The 26,357-nt window shown below is 39.5% G+C and overlaps 1 protein-coding gene and 1 long non-coding RNA gene across 5 annotated transcripts in view; one reads left to right on the top strand and one right to left on the bottom strand.

Moving 5' to 3' along the window:
* LOC146466392 (uncharacterized) overlaps positions 1–23,144 on the bottom strand; it is a 52,778-nt gene extending 29,634 nt beyond the window's left edge. Inside the window, exons 1-2 of one of the 3 annotated variants that reach the window (XR_014868028.1) lie at positions 22,979–23,144; positions 7,035–7,121 (exon numbers count right to left, since the gene is read on the bottom strand). This is a non-coding gene — a long non-coding RNA (uncharacterized LOC146466392). Of the gene's footprint in view, positions 1–7,026; positions 7,122–19,640; positions 20,222–22,978 lie in introns of those variants that run through there. The other 2 variants (XR_014868030.1, XR_014868029.1) reach the window with 2 other exon arrangements.
* The window catches only part of LOC146466395 (tolloid-like protein 2), a 23,953-nt gene continuing 529 nt past the window's right edge, over positions 2,934–26,357 (top strand). Inside the window, exons 1-8 of one of the 2 annotated variants that reach the window (XM_085127403.1) lie at positions 2,934–3,447; positions 3,865–6,618; positions 8,337–8,375; positions 9,465–9,842; positions 10,485–10,874; positions 12,902–13,336; positions 23,701–24,045; positions 25,285–26,357. The exon at positions 25,285–26,357 is cut by the window's right edge and continues 529 nt beyond it. In XM_085127403.1, coding sequence (XP_084983529.1) covers positions 6,582–6,618; positions 8,337–8,375; positions 9,465–9,842; positions 10,485–10,874; positions 12,902–13,336; positions 23,701–24,045; positions 25,285–25,460 — 1,800 coding nt within the window. In that variant the 5' untranslated portion in view covers positions 2,934–3,447; positions 3,865–6,581 and the 3' untranslated portion in view covers positions 25,461–26,357. The remainder of the gene's footprint in view (positions 3,448–3,864; positions 6,619–8,336; positions 8,376–9,464; positions 9,843–10,484; positions 10,875–12,901; positions 13,337–23,700; positions 24,046–25,284) is intronic. The other variant, XM_085127404.1, reaches the window with a different exon arrangement.

Consider the following 26,357-nt stretch of genomic DNA (forward strand, 5'->3'; position numbering starts at 1 on the left):
TATGGGAAAATGAAGAAATTGAACACATGCGCAGTAGACGTAAAATACATCTTGCAGCAGGGAAATAGAACTGATGAAATATCAAAAGCACTTAGTGAGATTTATGTTACACCAGACGATAAAGTATACTGCATTCAATGTCTTTAATTAGCAGACATGTCAATTTTAAAAGAAATGTATGGAAAAAGAGCTAAATGCCCAATAGCATTAAGGCTTTGAAGAGCTCTCTTTCCTTGTTTTAACGTGCCTAGTTGCAACAGTAGAGACGATATTTCTCTTGATTTTTTTTTTTTTTTCGCTTATTCACACTCGCCTACGCCTGTATGTGCCCATTGCAGTAATTCAAATCAGATCGTACGTCAAGCAACAAACAACAGCGTGCTGTCAACCATACCGTTACAACATTGGTACGTCGGTGGTCCAAGTTCTCGGCAACTGATGAAGCAAAACTGATTGCTGTGCATGTGACAAACAAATGCTTCAGGCCTCACATCTATTGAATCTCAGAGATACCTCTTACAACCAAAATAGCTGACGCTAACCTAAAGAATCGACCGCTGTTGTTCGCTGTTGCGTAATCAAAATAGAAAAAAAAAGGCTTACTAACAAAAAAGGAAAATCCGCCGGTATTTTGGTAGAATATATAGCTAGTACAATGCTTTCTTGAAATACAGGTCTTCTACTGACGTGTCAGTACCGTAAACATTGACGGGTTTTTCCCAAGTAAAACTTAGTGGCGTACAACGGTTTAATTGCTGCTTTTTACGCGAGCGGATATTGGGCTCGATTGTTATCTTAGTGCGCGCAGCTGGGCTAAAGTTTTGTTTGCCCCGGGTCAAACGTTTTGGCAGGGAGACGCCAAATTGAGCGTCGAAGCCGCGAGAGGAATGAAGAGGAGACGGGGCTGAAAAACCGAAGTTTTTTCTCGCGGTTCCGCCGCCAAAACTTTGCCTTTGCTCGAATAATGCCGTTAGGCTACGCAGACTACCGTTATCTTGCCATATTCAGTTTAGTTCAATGCACAAAAGCACGGTATGTGGTATAATAGATCTGAGCTAAACAGTCAATGTTCTGTTACGTAATCAAAACAGAAAATAGCCAGTGAACCGAAAAACACCGGCCGCCGGCCGGTGGTTTTGGTGGTGAAATGCATGCGGTTCTTTGATAATGTTCAGTTTCAGTGTTCTGTGTGTCAAAACGTAATCATTAAAGAAAGGGGCTGCGGGGTTGCATTGAATGTCTGCGTTTTTAATCATAAGTTAGCTTTCAATTGCTATCAGGTGCTAGCGCGCTATTTCCTTCTTCTTCAAGTAGTTTCGAGCAAGGAAATTATCAGTGAACAACAGATAGTTGCGAAGACCAGAAAACTCTCTCCGAAACATCACAATTTTCTTGAAACTGCAAAATTTCAAAACAGTGAAAACGCTCAAAGAAAATATTCCCTCTTTTTAATTAAAAAAAGTTCAGCTTCTTTGACGCAACGCATCATATCTCAGATCAGAGTTCTCAGTGAACATTATCAAAGTTCAATTCGTTTAATTGTCAAGCACGTGATCGGCATTCGTTCATCACCCATGACGGCCGCGCGCTGCTGCTTGGAGCTCAAGCAAGGACGACGACCAAGGCTACGAAAACGTAATTCGCGTTCATGTAAATATAATTGCCAGAAGGAATAGAAAATGACAAAAAAAAAAACCAAACAAACAAACAATTCAAGTACAACCTATAAAAACGTCCAAGTAATTTATTTTTCTGCCTCAAAGCAAACAATCTAAGTTCAGAATGAAAAACAACCTTTCAAAAATAGGTGATGAAGAAATGCAAAAAACAAAAACAAGAATCAAGCAAGCCAACAACGTGCACGGTTTAGTTTCTCGCGTAATGGAACATTTGTAACGTGGTTTATCGAATTATGGATACACGAGGAGTTTGTCTCAGTGAATTCTTCTATAACTCGATACATGCACAGCGCAGAAATATGTCATATTAACATATCGACGGGAAATGTTATATAACATAGCTATAGCTACAAAACAGAACTGTCTATAATTTCTGGGGCGATCTTGGTTGGTGATCAAACGCGACTGAAATTACAGTCGACTCCCGATAACTCGAACATTCAACGGAAATTGAAAAATCAAATGGCCAGAAATAAGGAGAAAACGATGTCCACTGCGTATTTCTTTTGCTACAGTGTCAATATATAATGAAATTTAATTATAGAAAAGTCGAGTGAAAATGAAACAATTTACTGTATTTCTAAGTCATAAATCAAAACGTAACGTAACGTGAAACAAAACAACGCAAAGCAGCAGGAGAAGACTAGGTACTGAGAATTATGCTGGTTTCAAAGACAAACGTGGTTCAGTTCGAGTTAACTTATCGAGGGTAAAATTATATAGGAAATAACCTGAATCGAAACGAAAATCGCTTCGAGTTAGAGGAAGGTTCGAGTTACCGAGGGTAAAATTACCGACAGTAAATGCATCACGGAAATCCAGGGCAATTCGATTTTGGTTCGAGTTCGCGAGAGGTTCCAATTAGCGAGGGTTCCAGTTATCGGGAGTCGACTGTACAGCAAATGTGTAGGATTTTTGGCCGGTCCACTAGAACCACACGAACTTGACTCATTTTGACAGCGAAAACGTTTTCTAAAAGGCATTTATACTGAGATTATTTTCGTGAAGTAGGACGAACAGATTGAGGGTACAATGACGGTCAGTGCCGACCGGAGACAAATTTTTCATACAAACCCTTCCAATCAAAATTATGCAAATTACCGAGACATCAGAAGCGACATGAGAAGATATTAATGATGTTCCATTGGTTGAATAATATATATGAAAATATTCAAATTAGTGCTAAATTTTGGAAAGCAGTCCCTTTGTAGCGGAGTTATAGAGGTACAAAGTCCGCCAAAAGCCCATGCCTAATTTAAGCGGCCGTGTTTGATCCCCAACCAAGATTTCATCTGAAACCGTGGAAGGGTCTACTCCTTCAATCTAAATTAGGCCCGATCTAAACGTCGCATTTTACCTGTGCCGAATTTAATACGTATTTGGGTCGACATTTGATTTAGAAGTCGAATTTAAAGAGACGCATTTAATTCTTAACAGAGGTTTTGTAAGTCTCGTTCCCAGGCAAAAGTTTTGCTTCGACTATTTGTCTTCGGTTATATATTTCTCAGCTTTTTCGCGTCAATAGAAAAAGAAAAGACTCGTTATGCAAGTGGCGTTGAACTACGTTCCAGCAAGGAGAAGACTGCTTCTGGGGGTTTCTCTTGTTTTCAAAAACCGAGCACTGATTTCGTGCAAAATGGAACGGCGCATTTTAAACATGTGTATTTGGTGGGAGAAACTGACAACGTAACGAGCTGCACATCGCATCCGATTCCGCCATTTTGTCAGTCCCGAACCGCGCATGGCATTTAGGAAGAAAAGTAGAATTGTAAGTATAAAATAATTTAAAATGATTCAAAATAATTTATGTATTCGATTTGGCACATGTGAAGTTCAACGTATAAAGCAACAGTCGCCGAAACCTCCGTCGAATATTCAACTGGCCTTGTCGAAGATGCGGCAGAAGTCGTATTTAATTCAGATCTGTCGATTGAATTGATTTAGACGTCGAACTTCACATGTATTTTTAAAGTTGCTGAATTAGATTCGGAACATGTGAAATTCGACGTCTAAACCGGGCCTTACTCGATAGACGTACGCCAATGTGTCTATAAGATGCCATTTGCAACTGCCTAGCTTTCCATATGAATTTTTCTTTCCGCTATCCTTAATAATTTGTGTTAACACGCATGGGCAACGACGATCAATATATATACCAATCATGAGTTGATTTTATGTCCTCTAGGCATCTCTGACCACAGGAGTGACGGAGTGAGCAAAGCTTGTCCCGTTGCAGTACGGCACAGTTGCGAAATTTGCAGTGACACCCTTTCCTTGATGGTCTGAATGGGGGCACCTCGATTACACAAAACACTTAATTTTTGGCTCTGTAACATGAAACAGTTAAACTGTTGGGCATTTTAACGCTAACAGTAAAAAATTCACAGTAACAATTAATTTTAGCCAGAAAGAAACAAAAATGGCTCAAAAAAGGACAATATTATTTTGTTTGGTATACCAATAAGTTTTCAGCCATTTTCCGACGATTCCCGATAGTTTCGAAAGATTTCCGAAGACTACCAAAGATTCCCAAAGACTGTCGGCGATTTCCGAAGACTACCGAAGATTTCCGAGGAGAAATCCGAACATTTTCGACTATTTTTCGTCGTTATATTCACATGTGAAAGATATAAGGTTGATGACGCTTTCTTCAATTCACATTGTTTTTAAACGAGAAGCAATTTTTTAGTGAGGAGATTAAAACTCCTTAGAATTTTTTTCCCAATTTTCTTCATGGTTTAGATGTGGCGTGTTTTTAACTAGCCAATAAGAAAGTCTTAAAAGATTGAATCTAAAATTTTTTTATGGGAAATACGTAAAACAGACATTCTAGAGTCAGATGAGAAACGTCAAGAAATTTGTTGGCTAAGATGACTAAGCTTTTCCTGCGTGTACTGTAAAGTTTACTTGCGAATAACTTGACAATATCACAATAAGCTGCTAAAGAAGACGGCCAACTCGGAGCAGCTCAAGTGTTGTTTTGTAGAAATCGCGGGGCCATCAGACGATGATAAGCAGTGTTCGTAATGTCTCGTGAAAGATCAAAGTCATCCGAGAGTTCTTCGGATTCGGTAGTGTCGAAAACGAAGACCCTGAAGAAGCAGACCGAAGACCCACTCGAAAACAAAGAGCCGCTCGAAAACGAAGAACCTATAGAGAACGAAGACCCACTCGAAAAAAAAAAAACAGAAGAAAAAGAAGAAGAAAAAGATGCAAAGACATGAATTCCACTTTCTTGTCAACGTTTGTGTCTTAATTTTCATAACTAAAACCCTACACCAACGATTAAAAAAAAAGAAGAAATAGATGCAAATATATGTGATTTCCGCTGTCTTGTCAACGTTCCCACCCCATGATGTCTTCCATTGTACGAAAGATGCGCTGCTTGGTTCTTTGATTTCTAAAGGCGAGTGAGTTTCCGCGATGCTACTGAATATTTCATTTCGTCTACCTATTTTTTTTTTTTTTTTTTTTTTTTTACGTCTCGGTTTTTGCTATATATATCTTACACTCAGTTGATTACAGAAATAGATGCAATTAATTTTGTCTTTCTTTTTTCTACTTTTTGTTAACTTTTACGCTTAGCTCGCTAACATTTCGGGCCCATTTTGGTTGCCCGTTTCCACGTACGAGATTCTGCAACAAATTTGCCGTTTCGTATCTTGAAATCATAGTAAGAGACAAGCTATTCGAATCGCAGTTTCTGGCCCGAAAATTTGGGGGACTTTCCAAAAACGGCCCCTCTTATCGCAGGTCAGTTATAACTCATTTTGGTTGTTTGGTTTGTTTTGATTCAATATGAATCCATTGTACTGGAGATGCGCTGGGAATAATAGGCCTGTGTTATTTTTGGCTTTGTTTTTAAAGGTGGGCCGTTGTCGCACCTTGACTGATTTCCGATATGTCTGCGTAACATATCCCGGCATACCCTGAACACAAGGACGGCGCTGGCAACGAGAACGCCACAAAACAATGGGCTTAATGAGCAAAAACAATTGCTTTGCACGTGCGTTTTACATTTTAGTACAATTCTTTACCGTCCTCTGCAAATCAACGTGAAATGACCAAATTTTGGGTTTTCTCGAGAACAGGAGCGTATGACGCAAAATCTTCTTTCCTTTTTCTTACTTTGAAGTCGTTCATACTAATTGAGTTCCTGGAGAGTTCGCCAGCATTTTCCAAGCTAAACAAATTTTAATGATTGCGAAAGCGTTTAATACAAAAACGAGAAGGTATATTTTTAAATGACGTTCTCGTTACTGTTGCCGTCCTCGTTTCTTAAACTCCCTACAGAAAGCTGGAAATACAATGAACAAGTAAACTCAAAACACCGGTTTTGTGCTAGTCGCAAGCAAGGGGGATAAGCCGCATGAACACTTATACTCTTAATTTCCTAAAAAAAAAATATAAACCCAGAAATTTCGGACGTTTTATTTTGCACAAATAATGTTTGGGTCTATACAACCGTCGTTTGTTCTTCGTTTTCGAGTGGGTCTTCGTTTTCGTTTTCGAGCGGGTCTTTGTTTTCGAGTCAGGGGTCTTCGGTCTTCGGTCTTCGTTTTCGATACTACCCTTCGGATACTCGACGCTGTTACGTAATGGCAACCCCCTTCAGACCGTTTTGAATTATTCTCGCTCGTTGTGAAAAAAAAAGGATGTCCAGCGATAAACATCAGCACAAATTATGCCCTCATCACAGTAGGGAACGTCTCATAAAAACTCTGACATAATTTATTATGCTCTCTTCCTTTAAAAGGGCATAATTAGCTCTAATTATTCACGAGAATGTTTTGAGCGTGACCTCCACTGCCTTGTGACAAAGGAAGCGTTACAATTTCATGTGAATGTTAATTATTAATTAGCCGTTCGGATGAACAGCTCGTCGCTGAACGTGCGGTAAATATGGTTTGGAAAACTGTTGCTCTGGTGTGCTTTGTAGGTGAGTAAGATATATAACGGGGTAGGGTGTTAGTCCCTTGCTGTACTAAGAGACAAAGTTATTCTCGATTTGCTTATGCAAATATCTTCACGTTTTTAGCAGTTGAAGTCATCGAACCTCAACGTTTAAGTTTATGTTAAGTGAACATTTAAGGCTGATGACCTTCACAGTCTTCTAACACCTTTGTAATGTCGTGGTTACAGTATTTTATGAATGGGACGATCTAGCAACGTTAACTTCTATAAAGTAGAAATCTGAGGGCTCTATGTATTCTAAATAACTCTTTCACGGCGCTTATTTCATTATATTAATTAATTTCCTTGCCACATGGACAGTCATTCAACTTATGATCCAAACTGGCGAACATTTGTAGCTATTTGTAAATTCTAGCTAATTTTAAATCTTTACCACAGTACCTTTTCGCGGAAACTTCGGATCAGTTAGTTTTGGCACTTTTCCATCGTATTTTGCTCGCATTGTTGTTGCTGTTATTTGTTCCGTGTCTGCAGAAGAAAGATCAATTAATACGCTCAGTCGAAGTGATGTTCCACTTGATGTATTTACAACTCATAAAGTTCTAACTTCAGTGTGATAAAACCTAAACCTGCAATTTTCTGTTTAACAAAAAGCAAACAAACAATACAGCTGTCTTGACACCATTCAACATCTTCAATGGACGAGATCGAGCGCTTGGATATTGACGACATTGGGGTCATAGTTCAATAAAAACAAACATAGCTCGCAGTATTGAGTTCAGTAAAAAGGCTAGCCATCACGTCCAGCGTGATAAACAGCATCACTAACATTGCCTCTGCATTCCATCTGGAATCGTTGCCAAATGTTCTATCTACTGAGAGTTCGTAGTAGGTTGATAATTTTATCAATTCTTTTAAAGTCTTTTTTTTTTTTTTTTTTAATTTATATTGTTACTAAGTGTTAGTACTTTTTCTGTAGCGTTCCCAAGTAGTTCATGTGGCTGAATAACCCAGACAATTTAATAAATTTATTTATTCATTCATTTATTAATTCATTGGTTCATCCATTTACAAGCAAAGTACTCCTCAGTAGCTTTCATTTGAATGGTCACACTTTAGGATTTCATCCACATTCTTAAAAGTTAGAATCATCTTACACAGCATAACAAACAGCACCACAGGAAAGTACTCCTCGGTAGCTTTTATTTGAATGGTGACACTTTAGGATTTCACCCACAGACTTAGAAGTTAGTATCACCTTGTACAGCATAACAAACAGCACCACTGACAGTAAAGCACTGTTTAGTAGTTTTCATTTGAATGGTCAGACTTAAGGATTTCATCCACAGACTCGAAAGTTAGAACCACCTTGTACAGCTTAACAAACAGCACCACAGGAGAGTGCTGCTTAGTAGTTTTCATATGAATCGTCACACTTTTGTTATGACACTTGAGGATTTCTTTCACAGACTCAAAAGCTAGAACCACCTTGTACAGCATAAGGAATAGTACCCCAGGAAAGTACTGCTCTAATAGTCCGACCGAAGGATTTTATCCTGAAATTGAAAAGTTAGCACTACTTTGTACAACACAGTAGAAAGCATCACAGAAAAACTCAGCAGCTTTCATTTAAATGTTTACACTTTCGGATTTCATCCATGGTCGTAAAGAGTTTCTTTTAGTGTAGAGTGAATAGTTCCATATTACAAAAACAAAGTCATTGCATTACTCATTGCATTGCAGTTCTTCTGCATTGGAAACAAAGCTGTGGGGAAACCTTTGGTAAGTCACGGATGTGAGCAAATAAGTGTTTTTACAAAGTAATGTAACAGTTTGTTGAGCGGTCGTTCGAATAACCAGTGGGTCTCAACGTTTAACTGCATGATGGCAAGTGTGTTGTAGTTTGAGGTTGCATGAATGATCCACTGACCGACCGAGCAGGGGAACAATTGAACGACTGAAAGCGAAGGAGGAAATGGTGAAAAAAGGATACTTTGTGAAAAAAAAGAATGGTGGAATGCACTGCACTTTTGAAACGAATGAACAGATGAGCAAAGGGGCAAAAAGAAAACAAATAGATGAATAAGTAAAAATTGGATGCGTCCTATTCAGTCTGGGCTTTGCTTTCCTTTCTGGACCTAGGGACTCAGGGGTACTTTGCCTTCGCAACTTCAAGGCCATTGAGGCTACAGCAGTGAGTCTTGGAGGGTATACAGCACACTCCCAAACTGTTAAATTGTTTCCTTTGCGGTCCGCAAAGTGGGCATATGCCGTCATATCACGTGGCAATCATATCAATGAAATTGTTGCCAGAAAAGTAGAAGAAAAATAATAAGCTAATAAGTCATTAAAGAGCAATTGACCAGTAAGCACGGCATACCGTAACTGAAACCCAAAAACGTCTGGAACAGCTACCTTGTTGATGCCAGTGCTCTATTGTCATTTTTCAGAATCGCGTAAAAATAAAGATTCTTGTGTCCTGTTATTGACCAAGGGAAAAAGATGGAGTTTGGATACTCTGATCTCCACATGAGAGAAACAAATTAACTCCATCTAGCACGTGAGATTAGTGTTAGGGGAGTGATCAAAACTACTACACTAGAACTGGACCCATCAAACCACAAATTAGATGGTGGTCTCTGCCTGCACGCAACTTCCTCAACTTCAAAAGATGGTGTCTTTATTGCAAAGCCACCCCTCTATCCAGCAGTAAAAAATGACACTGACATCATGCAAACCTCACTTTTCTTGTTTATTTAGTAATGCTGCTACTTGCTAGCCAAATATTTCTGTGTCAAAATTAATATTCACATTTCTACAGTTTCAACGCCTGGCTTCATCTACATTGTTCTCTGTCTTAATATTTTCAAGGTTGTACGCCTGTTATGGCCAACAGGTCACTGTGGCTCTCAAACTTCAGGCCCTCCGTAAATATATCAAGCCCAACAACGTTTCCTTCAAACCAGTCTGTCTACTGCTCATGGCGATTTTACGTTCTCAAAGGATATCGCATCAGGATTCACTTCAATTCCTTCGACGTTAGGAACAGTACGAACTGTTCTAGCTCGGCTGTGGAACTTGCTGAGGAAGAAGAAGGAATTTCCATATCGCTTGGCAGATATTGCGGTGGCCACGTGATTGACAACGTTGTGTCCAACCGTAGCATCGTTTCAGTAACATACACATCAGCCAGTGGATCCACACTACAACAGCCGAGATTTCATGCCGCGATATCAATGGCACCCGCAGGTAAGAAATTGTAATCCCACTAAGGGGGGAGGGGGTTTCATTGTTTGACAACGACGTGTATTGGCATCTGTTTATAGTTTCTCTTTCACCTCAGTACTAACACAAAGTACCCAACGAAAGGCTTAAAAACATACTACCATATATACCGGAAAGCATTATAACCCGAAGTACAAGATAGTGCTGTGTAATCATTTTGCAATGAATGGTCCCACTCCAGTAAATATCCTTCAAAAGTTACAACCACCTCGTGAAGCGTAACAAACACAAAACAAGAAAGCGCTTTTCTGTCACTCTAATTGCTGCTTTTAATTCTCAGTGTACGCCATAAGCGAAGATCTCATTCAGCTTCTGCATCATAAAAAGCAACACATTTAGAAAGAACTCTTTACTTCAGTAGCTTTCAGTGACTTACCATGATGTATCCAAAATTTGGAACCACTCCCTTCAGGTTAACAAACAGCCCCACAATAACATTATTGCGTCGCTGTTTGCTCAGCAGCTTTCACTGATTCAAATGATCACACCTTTGAATGTTTTTATTCGCAGAGTACAAATTAACCTGCATAAAGAGCAATATAAACAGGTCCGTAGAGAAAGTACCGCTTAATGGTCTTGTTTGTTTGTTTGCTTTCATTTTTCCAGAGACGTGTAGCCCAGATCACCACCACGATGCAAACAATAACATCGTTCTCAGCGGAACAAGTGGCAGACTGTTCAGCCCGTTATTTCCGTTAAACTACGGTGTCAAGATCCAATGCCGCTGGACAATTAAGGTGCCAGAGGGCCACCGCATTAAGCTTAGCTTTCAGGCCTTCCACCTTGGTCTGAAAGGCCTGGGCAACTGCGATAAGGTGGATCGCGTGGAGGTGCGAGATAGCTTTGATAAAAATAACCCGTCATACGGGTTTTTCTGTGGAAATGTGGTTCCTGCTCCTATCAACACAGTCGGACCCAGGATGTTGGTAACGTTTGTATCGGATGAAGAAAGAGTGTTTCAGGGATTCGAAGCAAAATTTGATGCTACATCTGAAGGTAGGATTTTTAGGATTATGATGATGATGATGATAATAATGACGAGGATCATGATAATGACTATATTTTATTTTAAGAACGCTGATTGAAGAAGAGATTTTTCCACCTCCTTCACAAGGTCTTTAAAATGTTAAAATGGTAGGTCGTGTCTACGCCGATTTTAAATTAATGAAAACTTGAAACTGAGCGTTTGTTGTGCTTCCATGATCTGCATCTATTTGCCAGGGTTTCCTATTAACATCGAATAAGTCTCAAGGATGAGGTTGGGAAGGTAAAGTATCTGGGCTAGGTAGCTTCAATCTTGTTGAAACAGATGATAAAACGCATAGCTTTTAGATGTTGAAAGGTTTGGGAGTAGAAATTTTTTGAGGAAATGTACAAAAACCCAACAAAAACTCTTTTGCCAAAGTGCAAGGGTTTCGTGAGCAAGTGGCCCAATCTTTTTTTTTTTTTTTATGAGAGGCCGAAGAGGAGGAAAATTAAAAGTCAGGTTATTTCGGTTGAGCAAGCAAAAGCTCATATGTTGCATGATTGTAGTAGGTACCGAATTGCTCTCTGCTTGTACTCTTCAATTTTGTCAGTTACATTCTAACATTTTCCATGGAGAATAGGGAGGTTTTGTTTAATATCTACTGAAAAAAAGTAAGCTTATCGAATCTAACACTGCGCTGCCACAAACAAGGAAAGAAAAGAGAATTAAAATGTGTAATTAGCTCCCAAACTAATAATGAGGTACTTTTAGCCCCACTGAATATCACTTTCGTGATGTGGCATCCCTGTATATAGATAGATGATGATGATGATGATGATGATGATTATTATTGTTATTATTATTATTATTATTATTATTATTATTATTATTATTATTATTATTATTATTATTATTATTATTATTATTATTATCATTATTATTATTATTATGTTTATATGAAAACCCCTAATAAGAGATATTTTTATCTCTATGAAATGTTTTATTGGTGACCTCACTGATGAATGAGTTTGCTCGTTGTACGAGTCAAGTTCAAGCCCGAGTCCAGGTCGAGTCAGGTTCCGTTTCTGCTGTTTTCTTTTTCCTTTTGCTCCGTCTTCGTCTTGATCAAAGGCTGTGATTGTGATTCTTGCTTTCATAATGATGTGCCAACTGATACTCGAAGCATTAAACATGAACGAGATATTATTGTCAACGCGTTCGCGAGAATGCATTGTTTGTACCAAATTAACCACAGTCCTCATTCATTCTCGCCATCTATAATTTTCCTGAAAAGGTTTGTCCAAAGCTTTGACTAAAGCTTCGGTCACCATGCCTTGTGAAACCTTCTTGTTAGGAAAATTAAAAATTCCCATGGCTGAGTCTACATTTTGCCCGCGAAAGGTGTAGATTCTATTTTGTTATCCTCGGTGTCCTATGGACGCAAGAAGATGGCGCTTGAGTCAGGTAGGTAATTCTTCATCACCGTCCGTTTTCTCAGCGGTGGAAAGGGATCTTTGTTTCAGGTGTATGCAACTACAGGTATAAATCTTCCTAGGAAATTTATGAACTCTAACGGGTGTCGTATATCTTTCCACAGTTACTAACAGTGAATCACAGCGGTAATGGCTCTAGCGATCGATAACGAAAAATGTTGCAAATCTGAAATTTAATTTTTTTCCGTTTATCACAAGCACATCATTATATAAAGGAGAATAACAACCAGAAGAAGAAGAAGAAGAAGAAAAGTTGGACCTTGACTCGAACTTGGCTCGTGAATCGAAATTGACTCGTGCTACGAGTAAGGTGGGACCCTGACTCGAACTTGGCTCGTAACTCGAACTTGACTCGGGCTCGAGCTTAACGAGTAAACTCTAAAAATAAAAGTTGGACCCTGACTCGAACTTGGCTCGTGACTCGAACTTGACTCGGGCTCGAGCTCGAGCTTGCCTCGTGCTACAAGTAAACTCTTGATGAATGGGCTCGTGGGTTCTCAATGATTTTCATTGATTAGGATTAAAAGGATTTACCCAACTGAAAAGTGCTTTTAATGTTTTAGGTGTGTGCACTCCTGACAGAAGAATCATTCAACTAAATCTGACTGAGAATTCGACCGGTCGCTTGTCATCCCCGGACTACCCCCTCCAGTTTCCTTCGGTCAGTGCGTGCTATTGGAGACTGAAGGCACCTGAAGGGTACCGAATAAAGCTTCGATTTACAACACTGAACATTCAGGGAAACCGTAAGGACAACATCAACGGAACAGAGTGGATTCGAGTTGATGATTATTTTACCACCGATTTCAACAGCGTTGCCTCTTATTGGGGTCGATATTGCGGCGGAGCTCAACCGCCGGTGATTTACTCCACCAGGAATGAACTGCAAGTGTTTTTCACCTCTAATTATACGGGTGGTAAGGACGACAAGAATGCAAAACAGCCACAGCAGAGCACGGATATTGGATTTTATGCAATCTATGAGGCTACCACCCAAGGTAACAATTTGCTTATCACCATGCATAGATCTCACTGTAAATTTAACTAAAAGCGAGAAAATAAGGAAAGAGTTTAAACAGGGACACCCAACGTTTTATTTCGGTGGATATCTGTTTGGAAGACCTCAATCGGTTAGGGAATTGGGATTTAGCCATCAAGAAAAACCTGAAGGGTTCTTCGACAAAATGTCAGGAAAAAATTTCGTACGACTGGAAAGCAGATCAAACCGTTATTAGCTTGCACAGATGTGCCTTTTAAAGGCTACGACGCAAATGTTTTATAAAGTTATTTGTTTAAATGTTCGCGTTGGTAGCCTACTACACAGACGTTCTCTGGGCTCGTCATACATTCCCGTGACGAACCCAAAGAGCGTCGCGCTGTGTGCCCCTGGTAAAACTCAGAATACGCCTTAATTGTTTGCTTTTAGTTGGTAGTTTTAGCGTTCGTACGTGTTTGTTTTAGCCCCGTCTACGCGAGCAATTTTTATGTGGCAACTGCAATTTTCATTTGCCCGTATAGATGGCTCGACAAATATTTGTGGTTAGTTTGCGTCATTAATAATTTCGCACAGCGGAGATGACCATGGAAAGGCAAAAAGCAAGATGGCGCCATGCTGGATGCGCAAATGTTAGGGATTGTAGGGACTGGGTTCTACACATGACGTTGAAAAAATTGTCACATTTTATGTGGCATCTCGTCTACACGGACAACTTTTTATGTGGCAATTTTTATTTGCCATATAAAAACTAACACGCCAGCTTTTCAGCAAATGCAGTTGTCACATAAAAATTGGTCATTTCTCATCATCTACACGGGCAAATAAAAATTCCCACATAAAAATTGCCATATAAAAATTGCTCGTGTAGACAGGGCTTTACGTGTACACGAACGTGCATGTGCGTGCAGGCGTGCAAGCGGTAAGCGTGCATGTGCGTTTTCGTGGTCTCGTACGCTGAGTTGAGACGTGTACTCGGGCTGTTCTGTCATTGTTATTCATTCGCGTTTCATAAGAGAAGTTATGATACCTTCAAGATACCTTTCAGTTGCGTCGAATGTATCTCAAGCTGTAGAAAAACTTGGAAAATCCGCACTAAATCAGGCAAATAACAAATACAGTTTTGTCAGAGAGATGGACGGTTTAAAAGTCGAACAAAATACAAGATTCTATTTTTACTCGTGACTTGAATTCTATTCAAACCGAAGTGTCCACTCGAATGTTCGGAAGTCGTACCCAATCGAACAACAATCGTGCCACGGGTTTGGCAATCGAACATAACCGAACTCGAAAGAAAAACTTGTCAATCGAACGTAATCGAACGCTTGGTTTCCGAATGGTCGGCAATCGTATTATAACGGACGATTCGATTATAGAACCCCTGATTGCGGGAAGACCTGCTCCGTTTGCAACGTCTTAAGGACGGTGCCTACTTTTGTTACTGCGCATACGTTCTGCGCATCTCGAGATACACGGGTTTCCTATGGGTGGTGCCTACTAATACAAAGATAATTTAGCGCGGTTTAAAACTATACGGAGAAAGCAGAACTCAGCAAGTGCTTTTGGTATCTCAAAAGAAAATTGGGGGTAACCATGCATTTTTCAGCAATTTAGGAAAAAAATCCCATACATTGCTTTATATTTTGGCGTTTTTTAGACATATTTTTGCTTAATTATCTCTGAAAAATGCGTGGTTACCCCTAATTTTCTTTTTGGATTCCAAGAGGCCTTGCTAAGATCTGTTTTTCCTGCATAGTCATAAGCCGCACAAAAATACTTCGGTATTAGTAGGCACCGTCCTTAAAGAACGAAAAACAGAACAACGTTCCCAGCCCTAAAAAACAAAGCAGCTGCCTGTTAAAAGGGTCCAGTGAAAATAGAGCTTTTGAAAGGTGCAGGTGTTTCACTGTTTTTTCGTTTGAACAGAAACGCTGTAAAAGCTTTTCATTACTCGAGCCGCGAGGCACCGAGTTACGTTCACCGTAGCGTTCTTATTATCATTATTATTATTATTATTATTATTATTATTATTATTATTATTATTATTATTATTATTATTATTATTATTATTATTACTGTGGCGCGATTGTCCAAAAAGACTTCGTACATGACCAAATGATGTGTCGCACACAGGATGGCGGATGAGAGGCAAATGACAAAAAGAGAGAGAAATATCTCGGAAATTCCTAATGACTACTTTAAATAATTTCTGTCCAGACTTGTAAATATCCGGACTTGAACAGTGATGACAGAAAAAGTTTGCAAAAGTTTACGTTTTAATACAATGTCGGCGATTACCACAAGATTTGGTAGAATCAAAACCGTACAACACTTGAATGTGATCTTCACGACGTAGTCTGCGTGGCCGGCGTAATCGGGGAATGGGAGGGGAGGGCCTCGAACTCCCTGATTTTTTCTCGCTTCCCTCGCTCCCCCTCCCTTTCCCCGGTGTATTCTGCCAGTCACTGTCTTTCAAATCAAAATGGCGTCGGCTGTGAAGCGTTCGCGAACGGTTGCCCTTAGCGCAGTGAGGGTTCTGGAGTCGTTAATGATGGCATGTCGAGTGCCGAAGAAAGCGATCTATAGCGTCAGCTGTAACATAAAAGCGATAGGTCGAGGTACAAAGTGCTCTGCGTGATTGTGTTGTTACGTAATCACACAATACGTTTCAGGTCATTTTACTCTCTAGTTCTGGGCATTCAATCTACAACAGTGATAGAACATATTCCCCTACAAAAATGAAAGGTGAATAACCAATATTTTCCCTTGTATTTCATGTATAAATATAAACAGCGGAACTGCCATCGAAAAACGTATGAGGATAACGTACGCGTGTGCATAACGTTACTCTTGATAATACCGGAAATTCCGATCTGATAGCATAATCATGACCTGCTTAAATAACAGATACATACCTGACTCATGGTTTATAGTATTAAAAAATAAATCAATGTGCAAATGGTTTCTTTCTCCAAATCAAAGGTAAAAACGTAAGGATTAAAGCCCGAGGATTAAAGCATCCGTATGAAACACAAGACATGCATTCTACTTAACAAATGTCATTCTGACTGCAAGAAATGCAATTCTGTCTGGTGGTAACTTATCTCTGTATCTATCGATTTTGGAGAGTTAGCGATGCTAGAGGTTATCATTGATAAAAGATCTTAGGCTTACGCACCACGCAGTCAAATATGGCCCGAGTTTAAGTTGTATACAGCTTCTTCTTCCATTTATAAAGGTACATTATTATGATTATTCATGGCTATTATACTTCGTCTTAGGCATAAAGAGGTACAGTCGGAACAATTTTGTATTGAATTCCGTTTGATTGCATTCGATTTAGTTCAATAAGTTTGATTGCCTCAATAACCAAACTAACACAAAGTAAAGTGTTTAATTATATTCCTTCACCGAAATTAATAGAATCCACGAGTGAACTGCCTAAAAGCAATATAGGATTTAATTTTCATAGTGCGAAGAATCAATGTATTGCTTATCAGAATGACTGTGGTTATTCCCTATTCTCATCACCCTTTTGATCTGTCTGATTGATAAAATGCATGTATGTATGCTGTAACAGTCAATATGTTTAACAAATAGACTCCATTTTGCCGTGCGTCTATACTCTGATAACTCACAGATGATGTCAAAACGTGGTTAGAACTGAGTGACTGATGTTCTCATAGCCCCACGTTTTGACGTCCTCTGTACGTTATCAGAGTACAGAACCACGGCAAAATCAGCTATTTGTTTTATACAATAACCAAGACATTTCAACACATTTCGAGAGCGAACATCGCTTTGACTGAGCTGAGTCAAGAAATTTTTCAGACTACTACACACACGCAATTGTGATCCTCTCAATAAGTATAATCCAAAAGAAATTTCACTAACAATATTTTCAAAACTAACCTTTTGTTTTCAGTAGGAATTTCTGCCCCCAGAATATTACAGCATGTTGCTAGTTGCTTCACTGCATGTGATTTGTGGTCGATTACTTGCCATTGCCGGATTTCTATCGGCGACAAATTTGGGCAAGTATTCTCTTCCTTTTCACGTCACAACAAAGTTCTAGTTATTTTTAACCTAGTTGAGGTCTCTCTCAACGGTCTTTGTCCAATTATCACCGGACAATTTTCCTTTCTTGCGAAAAATTGCCGATGTTTGTCCGCTACTCACAAAAACACTTTGCAAAACTTTCATGACCTGTCAATCAGAGCTGGACTCTAGACTCTGATCACGTGCGCCGGTCACACCACTCGATGACGTAAATCGTGCGGGGGGGATACTCTAATCACAAACTCCGCACAAAAATATGTGGGTAGAGGATTTTTTGAAAATAAACTGGCAAATGCCCCATCGCCGGGACTAAATGGTTTTTTAAATACCCCGTGTTGGCTCAAAAATGTGTAGTGCCTCAGAAATGTTTTATTTTCTTCGTTCGCGAACGGTTGCCCTTAGCGCAGAGAGGGTTCTGGAGCCGTTAGAGCAAAAAGGTGATGGCAATGATGGCATGTCGAGTGCCGAAGAAAGCGATCTATAGCGTCAGCTGCAACATACAAGCAATAGATCGAGGTATAGTGTCCTGCGTGATTGTGTTATTACGTAATCACACAATGCGTTTCAGGTCATTTTACTCTCTAGTTCTGGGCATTCAATCTGCAACAGTGATAGAGCATATTCCCCTACAAATGAAAATTGAATAACCAATATTTTCCCTTGTATTTCATTTGTAAATATAAACAGCGAAACATCGAAAACGTATGAGGATAACGGACGCGTGTGCATAACGTTACTCTTGATCATACCGGAAGTTGCGATCTGATAGAATACACTCAATTGCAAAAACGTTGACATCTAAAAAGCATAAACCGTGAACGATGAGACCCAACGGATTTGTGGGTAGTGTTTACACAATAACCTCATTTCCGTAATCAATAATTTACCATTGTCATTCTTTGCAAGAAAGAATACAGTGCTGACTTAATTCTTCAGAATAATTTTCTACCAAATATTGCTTAAGTTCATTGACTGATTTGAACTTAGGCAAATCGTGGGTATCACTCAAATTGGCCCTTGTTGGCCAACTTGGACATTTTAAGGAAAGCTTGGACAGTTTCCATCATTCACCGCGTGGAACTAATTTTGGTCAACAACCGTCGAACGAGAATAGAATATTATGCAAATAAATTTAGTACACTTATACCCATAAAGCCATTGGGTCTCATCGTTCACGGCTTATGCTTTTTAGCCTGTCAACGTTTTTGCAATCGAGTGTATAATAAATCATGACCTGCATAAAAAACAGATACATATCTGACTCATGGTTAGTATTGAAAAATAATCAATATACAAATGGTTTTTTTTTCCAAATCAAAGGTGAAAACGTAAGGATTAAAACCCGAGGATTAAAGCATCCGTATGAAACACAAGACACATGCATTCTACTTTACAAATCTCATTCTGACTCCAAGAAATGCAATTCTGTCTGGTGGTTGCTTATCTCTGTATCTATCGATTTTGCAGAGTAAGCGATGCTAGACGTTATCATTGCTAAACGATCGTAGGCTTACGCACCACGCAGTCAAATATGGCCCGACTTTAAGCTGTATACAGCTTCTTGTTCCATTTATAAAGGTACATTATTATGATTTGTCATGGCTATTATACTTCGTCTTAGGCATAAAGAGGCACAGTCGGAACAATTTTGTATTGAATTCCGTTTGATTGCATTCGATTTAGTTCGATTAGTTTGATTGCCTCAATAACCAAACTAACACAAAATGAAGTGTTTAATTATGTTCCTTCACCGAAATGAATGGAATCGAACAAATGAACCGGCTGAAAGCAATATAGGATTTAATTTTCATAATGCGAAGAATCAATGTATTCCTTATCAGAATGACTGTGGTTATTGACTATTGTCATCATCCCTTTGATCTGTCTGATTGATTAAGTGCATGTATGTACGCTGTAACAGTCAATATGTTTAACAAACAGATTCCATTTTGCCGTGCGTCTGTACTCTGATAACGCACAGATGATGTCTAAACGTGGTGAGAACAGAGTGACTGATGTTCTCACCACGTTTTGACGTCCTCTGTGCGTTATCAGAGTACAGAACCACGGCAAAATGGAATATATTTGTTTTATACAATAACCAAGACATTTTAACACATTTCGAGAGCGAACATCGCTTTGACTGAGCTGAGTCAAGAAAACTTTTAGACTACTACACACACGCAATTGTGATCCTCTCAATAAGTATAATCCAAAAGAATTTCACTAACAATATTTTCAAAACTAACCTTTTTTTTAGTAGGAATTTCTGCCCCCAGAATATTACAGCATGTTGCTAGTTGCTTCACTGCATGTGATTTGTGGTCGATTACTCGCCATTGCCGGATTTCTATCGGCGACAAATTTGGGCAAGTATTTTCTTACTTTTCACGTCACAACAAACTTTTCGCTCTTTTTAACCTGGTTGAGGTCACTCTCAACGGTCTTTGTCCAATTTTTCATCGGACAGTTTTCCTTTCTTGCAAAAAATGGCCGATGTTTGTCCGCTACTCGCAAAAACACTTTGCAAAACTTTGTTGACCAGTCAATCCGAGCTGGACTCTAGACTCTGATCACGTGCGCTGGTCACACCACTCGATGACGTCAATCGTGCGGTATACTCTAATCACAAACTCCGCTCCAAAATATCCGGGAATAAGCATTTTTTGAAAATAAACTGGTAAATGCCCCATCGCCGGGACAAAATAGTTTTTTAAACACCCCGGGTTGGCTCAAAAATGTGTAGTGGCTCAAAACTCTAATTATTTTCTTCGTTTGTCGTCTTAGTTTCGATAAATCTAAGATAAATTCAGGCCAAATTAAGTCCAAGCTCGGTGCTGTTTCCTGTAGTAAAGGCTGGTTTCCATATGATCGCAGATCGCAGACCTTATTGCGATCTGCGATCTGCGATCTGCGATCCGCGATCATATGGAAACCAGCCTTTAGATAGAACATGGTTCTATCTTCTGCGATCGTCTACGATCACGATCGCAGGATCGCAGACGATCGCAGACCTTATTGCGATCTGCGATCATATGGAAACCAGCCTTAAGTGTAAAAATAGAATATTCTGCAGCTTTAGCATTCCATTTATGTCCTATCTAGACGTATTCAAGAAAAAACTGACGTAATATCATGGGTGACAAATTACTCCTTAAATTTGGCTCGAAATTTTAGCGTTAATTTATTATTTCACACGTGAATTTACAAAATTGCTATGGCAACGTTTCCTATATCTCAGTGCCAAGACGGCGTCCAGGATTAAAGATGTTACGGATGAAGAAGTTACGGCATTAAAACGCTGCAGAAAACCTAAATACGCGAAAGAGCACAATTAACTGGGTGAGGGTTATTGAGGACTGGTGTGAAAAAAATGGCCCCGAGAAAAAACCCTGAGACAGTTCGTCCTGAGCGGTGAGCGGTTGGATAAAGTTCTCGAGCGGTTTTTTGCCGCTTATCATTTAACGAAGGGATAATGCTGCAAGGTGAAAAAAGAGAGATGGTCAAATACCCCGGGGTGGACAGCGTGCGAAAATGTCCCACTATCGCTGGGAGGGGCGCGGAATAGGCAGAGCTCGAATTGATTGATGCATAAGGTATTGTTTGGAGAAGTTCAAGTTAACACTAAAATACAGTATCATTAAGTGATCTTTAATACAGCAAGACTAACGTGTTCAGCCTGTCAGATGGACATGCTTCATTAAAAATGAAGCCAGTACATGTATAATGAGCTCAGTTGAAATAGAGTTTAGTTTGAAAATAATTCCTGCTTTAGATAGGCTGCAAAGGGTAATTAAAAATTATGGATGTGCAAAAACATATATATTATAGAATAACAAATAAAAGAGTGATAAAGCATTATATATTTCTGCACTACATTGCAAATCAGAGTATACTGCTAGTGGCATTCTATATTAATTTGCAAGACAAAGTTACATAAAATGTTAATTGTGGCAATTTAGAACAAATTTGTTTACTTGAGAAAGTTGTAATCAAGCAACAGATGGAGCCCAGGGACGGGCGGTGGTACTCAGGTATATCAGTGGCACGTATTTATGAATGATGTGAAATTGTTAGGCCCAAAAGAAGTCATACTAGGCCACACAATAACTAAATACAAGACAAAAAGTCAAAATATGAGTAATCCATTGCTAGGGTTGTCCACATTATGGACATAATAGTGGAATAATAGTGCAAAGTTTCTTCGACACAATAGTTTTGTAAAAACTTTGCCAAAACCATAGAATTCCCCCACAAGACACTGGCCCAGGCATCACATTTTAAGACCAGGCCTGGTTACAAATTAGCAAAAACATGGCCTCCACACCCGAAATACGATATATCGTAATGGTAAGAAAATAAACATGCAGAGCATTATATTTGAGTAAGTTTATCTCCTAGGGAAGAAGTGCGTAGTGGCCAAAGGAGCAAGGCTTTCGAGTTGACAACTACCTCGGTGCAATTACAAAAATGGGGGACGTAGAATTTATACAACTGATTGTAGAGCTCTGCTAATTAAATTAGGCTTGGGAGAGGAAAATACATCAGTAAGGGAAAAAATGTTTACACCAAATACTTAAGTATATAGTACACGTTACATCAATAAGCAGCAGTTCAAGTTCTGTTACATTGTCAGCTGCCTCCTCGGATGAGTCGTCTCAACAATCGAGCAAGGAGAATCACAATAAAAGAAACAGTTTTATGGAGCATAATAGTGATTTGAGCATTATAGTGACATTTGTTGAGCATAAAGAATTACCATAGTAGTGTGAAACATTGAGCATAATGTAGACAACCCTACCCTGAGAAATACTGTTGACCAAAAATTCTCAAACGCATTAATAATTCATCAAGCTAAAACAAAGGAAATGAGTACCGTGGAGGAGGTTTGAAAATGTGATCTTAATTATCATGAAATTTTGTGAACTTTTGCTTCGAGTTTCTCCAAGAGTTATTAATAGTTTGAGAAGCTATATCAAACATCTGAAAGAGTGTTTCCTCCTATTTCCAAACACTTCTCGCCGTTTCAATTTCAAGTTTACGTTCCTCTAAATAGGGAGCTTAAGCAACGACGACGGCGACGGCAACGCCAACGCCGCAAGACAATAGGTTTAATGAGCAAAAACAATCGCTCTGCACGTACGTTTTACATTTTGGTACATTTCTTTTCTGTTTTCTTCAAAACAACAACTTGAAATGACCACTTTCGAGGTTTTGTGGAGAACGTGAACGCACGACGGCGAATTTTTCATTTTCTTTCTTAACTCGTACGCCACTCCTACCAATTTGGTTCCTGGATAGCTCGCCACTTTTGTAAAAGTTGAGCGAGTTGAAAGAATCGCGAAGTAGCTCAAATGAAATAAAGTTATAGAGAACCATGTGTTATTTCAATACTACAAAATTATTCTCTATAAGCTTATCAACATTTCGAAGTCGTGGTAGCTTTCGCTTACAGACTGCTCTCAAACTCTGTTTGATAAACGTTACCTACAAACTAAATTCAACATAACAATCGGAAGAAAACGAGTGTTGGACTTGGAAGCGGGGTAAAACAAACATGTAACTAATATTTGTTTACGTAACTTACCAAATCTAGCTCAAAAGCTTACAATCACTCGGTCCTCTTTTCCGGCTGTTTTGAACCGAACCACGAATGTAGTCTTGTCCACTGTCGAATAAGCTTTTTAGAACTTTTCACGTGAGACAAATGAAAAAATTAGACAGCAAAACAATTTTGCAGACCACTTCCACTTTTCTCCGTGAAACAAGGAAGGTGAAATGACGCGATCACCACTACGTGTATGCTGTCATGTAAGCTAGCCTCTCTCTCCAGGCTCTTGCTCGGCTATAACTTCCCTTGCTCGTTTCCAGGCTACCACAAATGGAAAAAATACATATATTCTAGATATGATGGGGTCAAAATGGAAGGAAACCGCCGATGCCATGAGTAAGAGCATACATTCAAACCTGATATACGAGTTTGCTTTTATTCATTACTTGATAAGGCGCCGAACGGGAGACAGTAAAAGTAGTGGCAGCGGCGGCGGCGGCGGCGGCGGCGCCGGCGGCGCCGGCAGTAGATGTAGCAGCAAGAGCAGCAGCAGCAGCAGCAGCAGCAGCAGCAGCAGTAGTAGTAGTAGTAGTGGTGGTGGTGGTGGTGGTGGTGGTGGTGGTAGTAGTAGTAGTAGTAGTAGTAGTAGTAGTAGTAGTAGTAGTAGTAGTAGTGGTGGTGGTGGTAGTAGTAGTAGTAGTAGTAGTAGTGAAGATCTCTTGCTAATTTTCAAATGAAAAAATGTTTATTTCTTGTAGGTTACACAAGTCGCTGTCGAACAGACGTCACCTCACAGGAACCCATCACATTGCAAGGCCACACAGGTTCTTTAGTGAGCCCAGGTTATCCCCATTCTTATCCAATCATCACGTGCACATGGAAAATTAAAGTCCCGGATGGTTATATTGTGGAAATAAACATTAAAGATTTTCAAATGGATTGCGCTGGAGGTAGTAAGTTGCTGGTGGGAGAGGATTCATTTTGTGGGTCCGATAAACCATCTGGTTTACTGACGTCCGAGTCGGACTTAAAAATACAGATGATCGCAAACGAGGTGCGGAATGACCGCGGTTTTCAGGCGACATTTTCAATGACAGAACGAGGTTGGTTCATTCAGTTAATTGTAGCCTTAAGACTAACTTCACACAGTATTGTTGCATTGCAGATGCAACAGATTCCAGTTGCAAAATCAGGCGCGTAGGAGGGGGGGTTCGAGGGGTTCGAACGAACCCCCTTTGAAGATCAATAATGGCGGAAGTAAAACTTTTAAATAAAGTTCCTGTGGTTGAAATACATTAACCAAAGAAATATAGAGATATAAACCCGTTCTTTAGGCCAGAGGTGGAAAATTATGGTTCAGGACGGACGAATTGTTGCTGATTCGTGTGCTTCGTCACTAAAAGCATGTGATCCCGACGACTTCCCCAACCTGTACATGCTCCTGAAAATTGCTGCTACCCTTCCAGTCACCACTTGTGAATGTGAATGTTCCATAAGCACAATGAGGAGGTTGAACAACTACATGAGGTGTACCATGGGAGAGAGTAGGCTGTCCGCCCTGGCCCTAGTGCATATCAAATATGATATGCCTGTCAATCTAGACGAGATAGTCAATTTGTTCGAAGGCCTACACCCGACAATGATGCAGTTTACCAGCTTGGTGTATGACTATCAGCAGATAGAATAGCTATCAGAACTTGACAAGGCGCGGAATGTACATTGAACGTTCTTGTTTAAGTTGAAACAATTATGCCGTCGAAATGATGTATATAGCTTAAAAAGCTGCTATGCAACAAAATTGTGATTTGCCTAAAATGGGTCTCAAAATGCAGGAAATGAGGTTTCTGGGAACCTCCGGCGCTCAGCAAGATTTGCGGCTCAACGAACACCCCTCTCGAAACCTTAGCTACGCGCCTGAAAATTGTGTTTTGAGATTCCCACAAGTATGCGAATTCAACAGCTTTGAACGAAGCTGGATCAAGATGTGTGATCTATTTGTCCAGAGAACTATAACATCGAACCCAACGGAGTCATGAGTCATGGCATGATTAGAAACACCAGCAGTTACTATAGACCTTTATTATGGTAATTTAAAATTTTGATATATGCCAGGTGATGGAGAACTATTTACATCCCTCCTTAAAATTACGAGAAAGGCTAAACTCGAGAGTGTTGTCTTTCAAATAGCGAAGATGTAAATCCGTGAATTCAGGAATTTTTGGCAGACGTTCAGTTGTATTAAGATGAGCAAAACTGGACCGTTTCCTTGCAGGGTCATGAAATACATGTTTAGAACACTATTCCTGTTATAATGCTGATGACTTTGTTTTGTTTATTTTTAGAAGTTGATGTTGCGTCCATTGTTCCATGGATTGTCATCCCAATTGTTGTCGTGGCTATTGGCTTGACAGTGTTCGTCTCTTGGAGGAGGAGAACAAGAGGGCTTGACCGCAGGTCTTCATTCAAAACAAGTATAATAACGAGAGACAGGAATCTATCAAGTGTTAGCCAGACTTGAGTCAAGGATGGGAAAGAAATTATTGTAGTTTCTAGTCACATTTTGTTTAATGTCAGTATTAAGCAAACAAGAGAAGAAGATCACTTTCGAGAGTTTTCAGATACGAAATTATCCTTTTGGCGCACAGGAAGCAGGGTTTTTCTATGGTATTGGCGATGAGAGTTTATCTGGAAGTGAACTGCGAACACTATAGCTAGCATGCAATAACGTTATGAGTTGAGCGAGCCCCGTTTTACTGCCGATTTGGGAATTCGTACATTTTCACCTACTCGTGGAATGTGGAGATAAACGACAACTGCTAGGAATCTTTTACCAGCCATGAAACCACTGGATGGTTAATATGTCTTGGTAGTTAATTTATATTGGAACAACAACAACAACAATCTCTATTTGTACTGTCTTGCCTTACGCGATGTTCATTACAAGAATATTAGGAATAAAATTAGAGTACTGGCTGCCTGGAATGACCATAGGGGCTAGTGGAGCCAGGCAGCCAATTGGATATCACGAACCTGTAAATCCCTGATTCATTTGTCGTCGACTAGTCAAATAGGGAGCTTTAGCAATGACGATGGCGACTTCAACGGGAACGTCAAAAAAGCAATATACTTAATAACCAAAACAACAACTCTGCACGTGCATTACACTTTTTGGTTCTTTCTATTTTTTATTTATTTATTTTTTATTTTTTGTTTTGTTTGTTTGTCTGTTTGTTTTGTTTTGTTTTTTTGCCGTCACAAAACGAATAGTACGTGAAATATCCTGATTGGGCGTTTTTTTTTAGACAACGAATTTTTCTTTCTCTTTCCAAGCTTGGGTGCGGTCTCCACGAATTCAACTCCAGGAAATTTCAGCGACATTTGATATTTAAAGCGAGTTGGATTAATCGTAACCAAA

This window comes from Pavona decussata, unplaced genomic scaffold (assembly GCF_977016875.1).
Source record: "Pavona decussata unplaced genomic scaffold, jaPavDecu1.1 SCAFFOLD_144, whole genome shotgun sequence".
Taxonomy (NCBI): domain Eukaryota; kingdom Metazoa; phylum Cnidaria; class Anthozoa; order Scleractinia; family Agariciidae; genus Pavona; species Pavona decussata.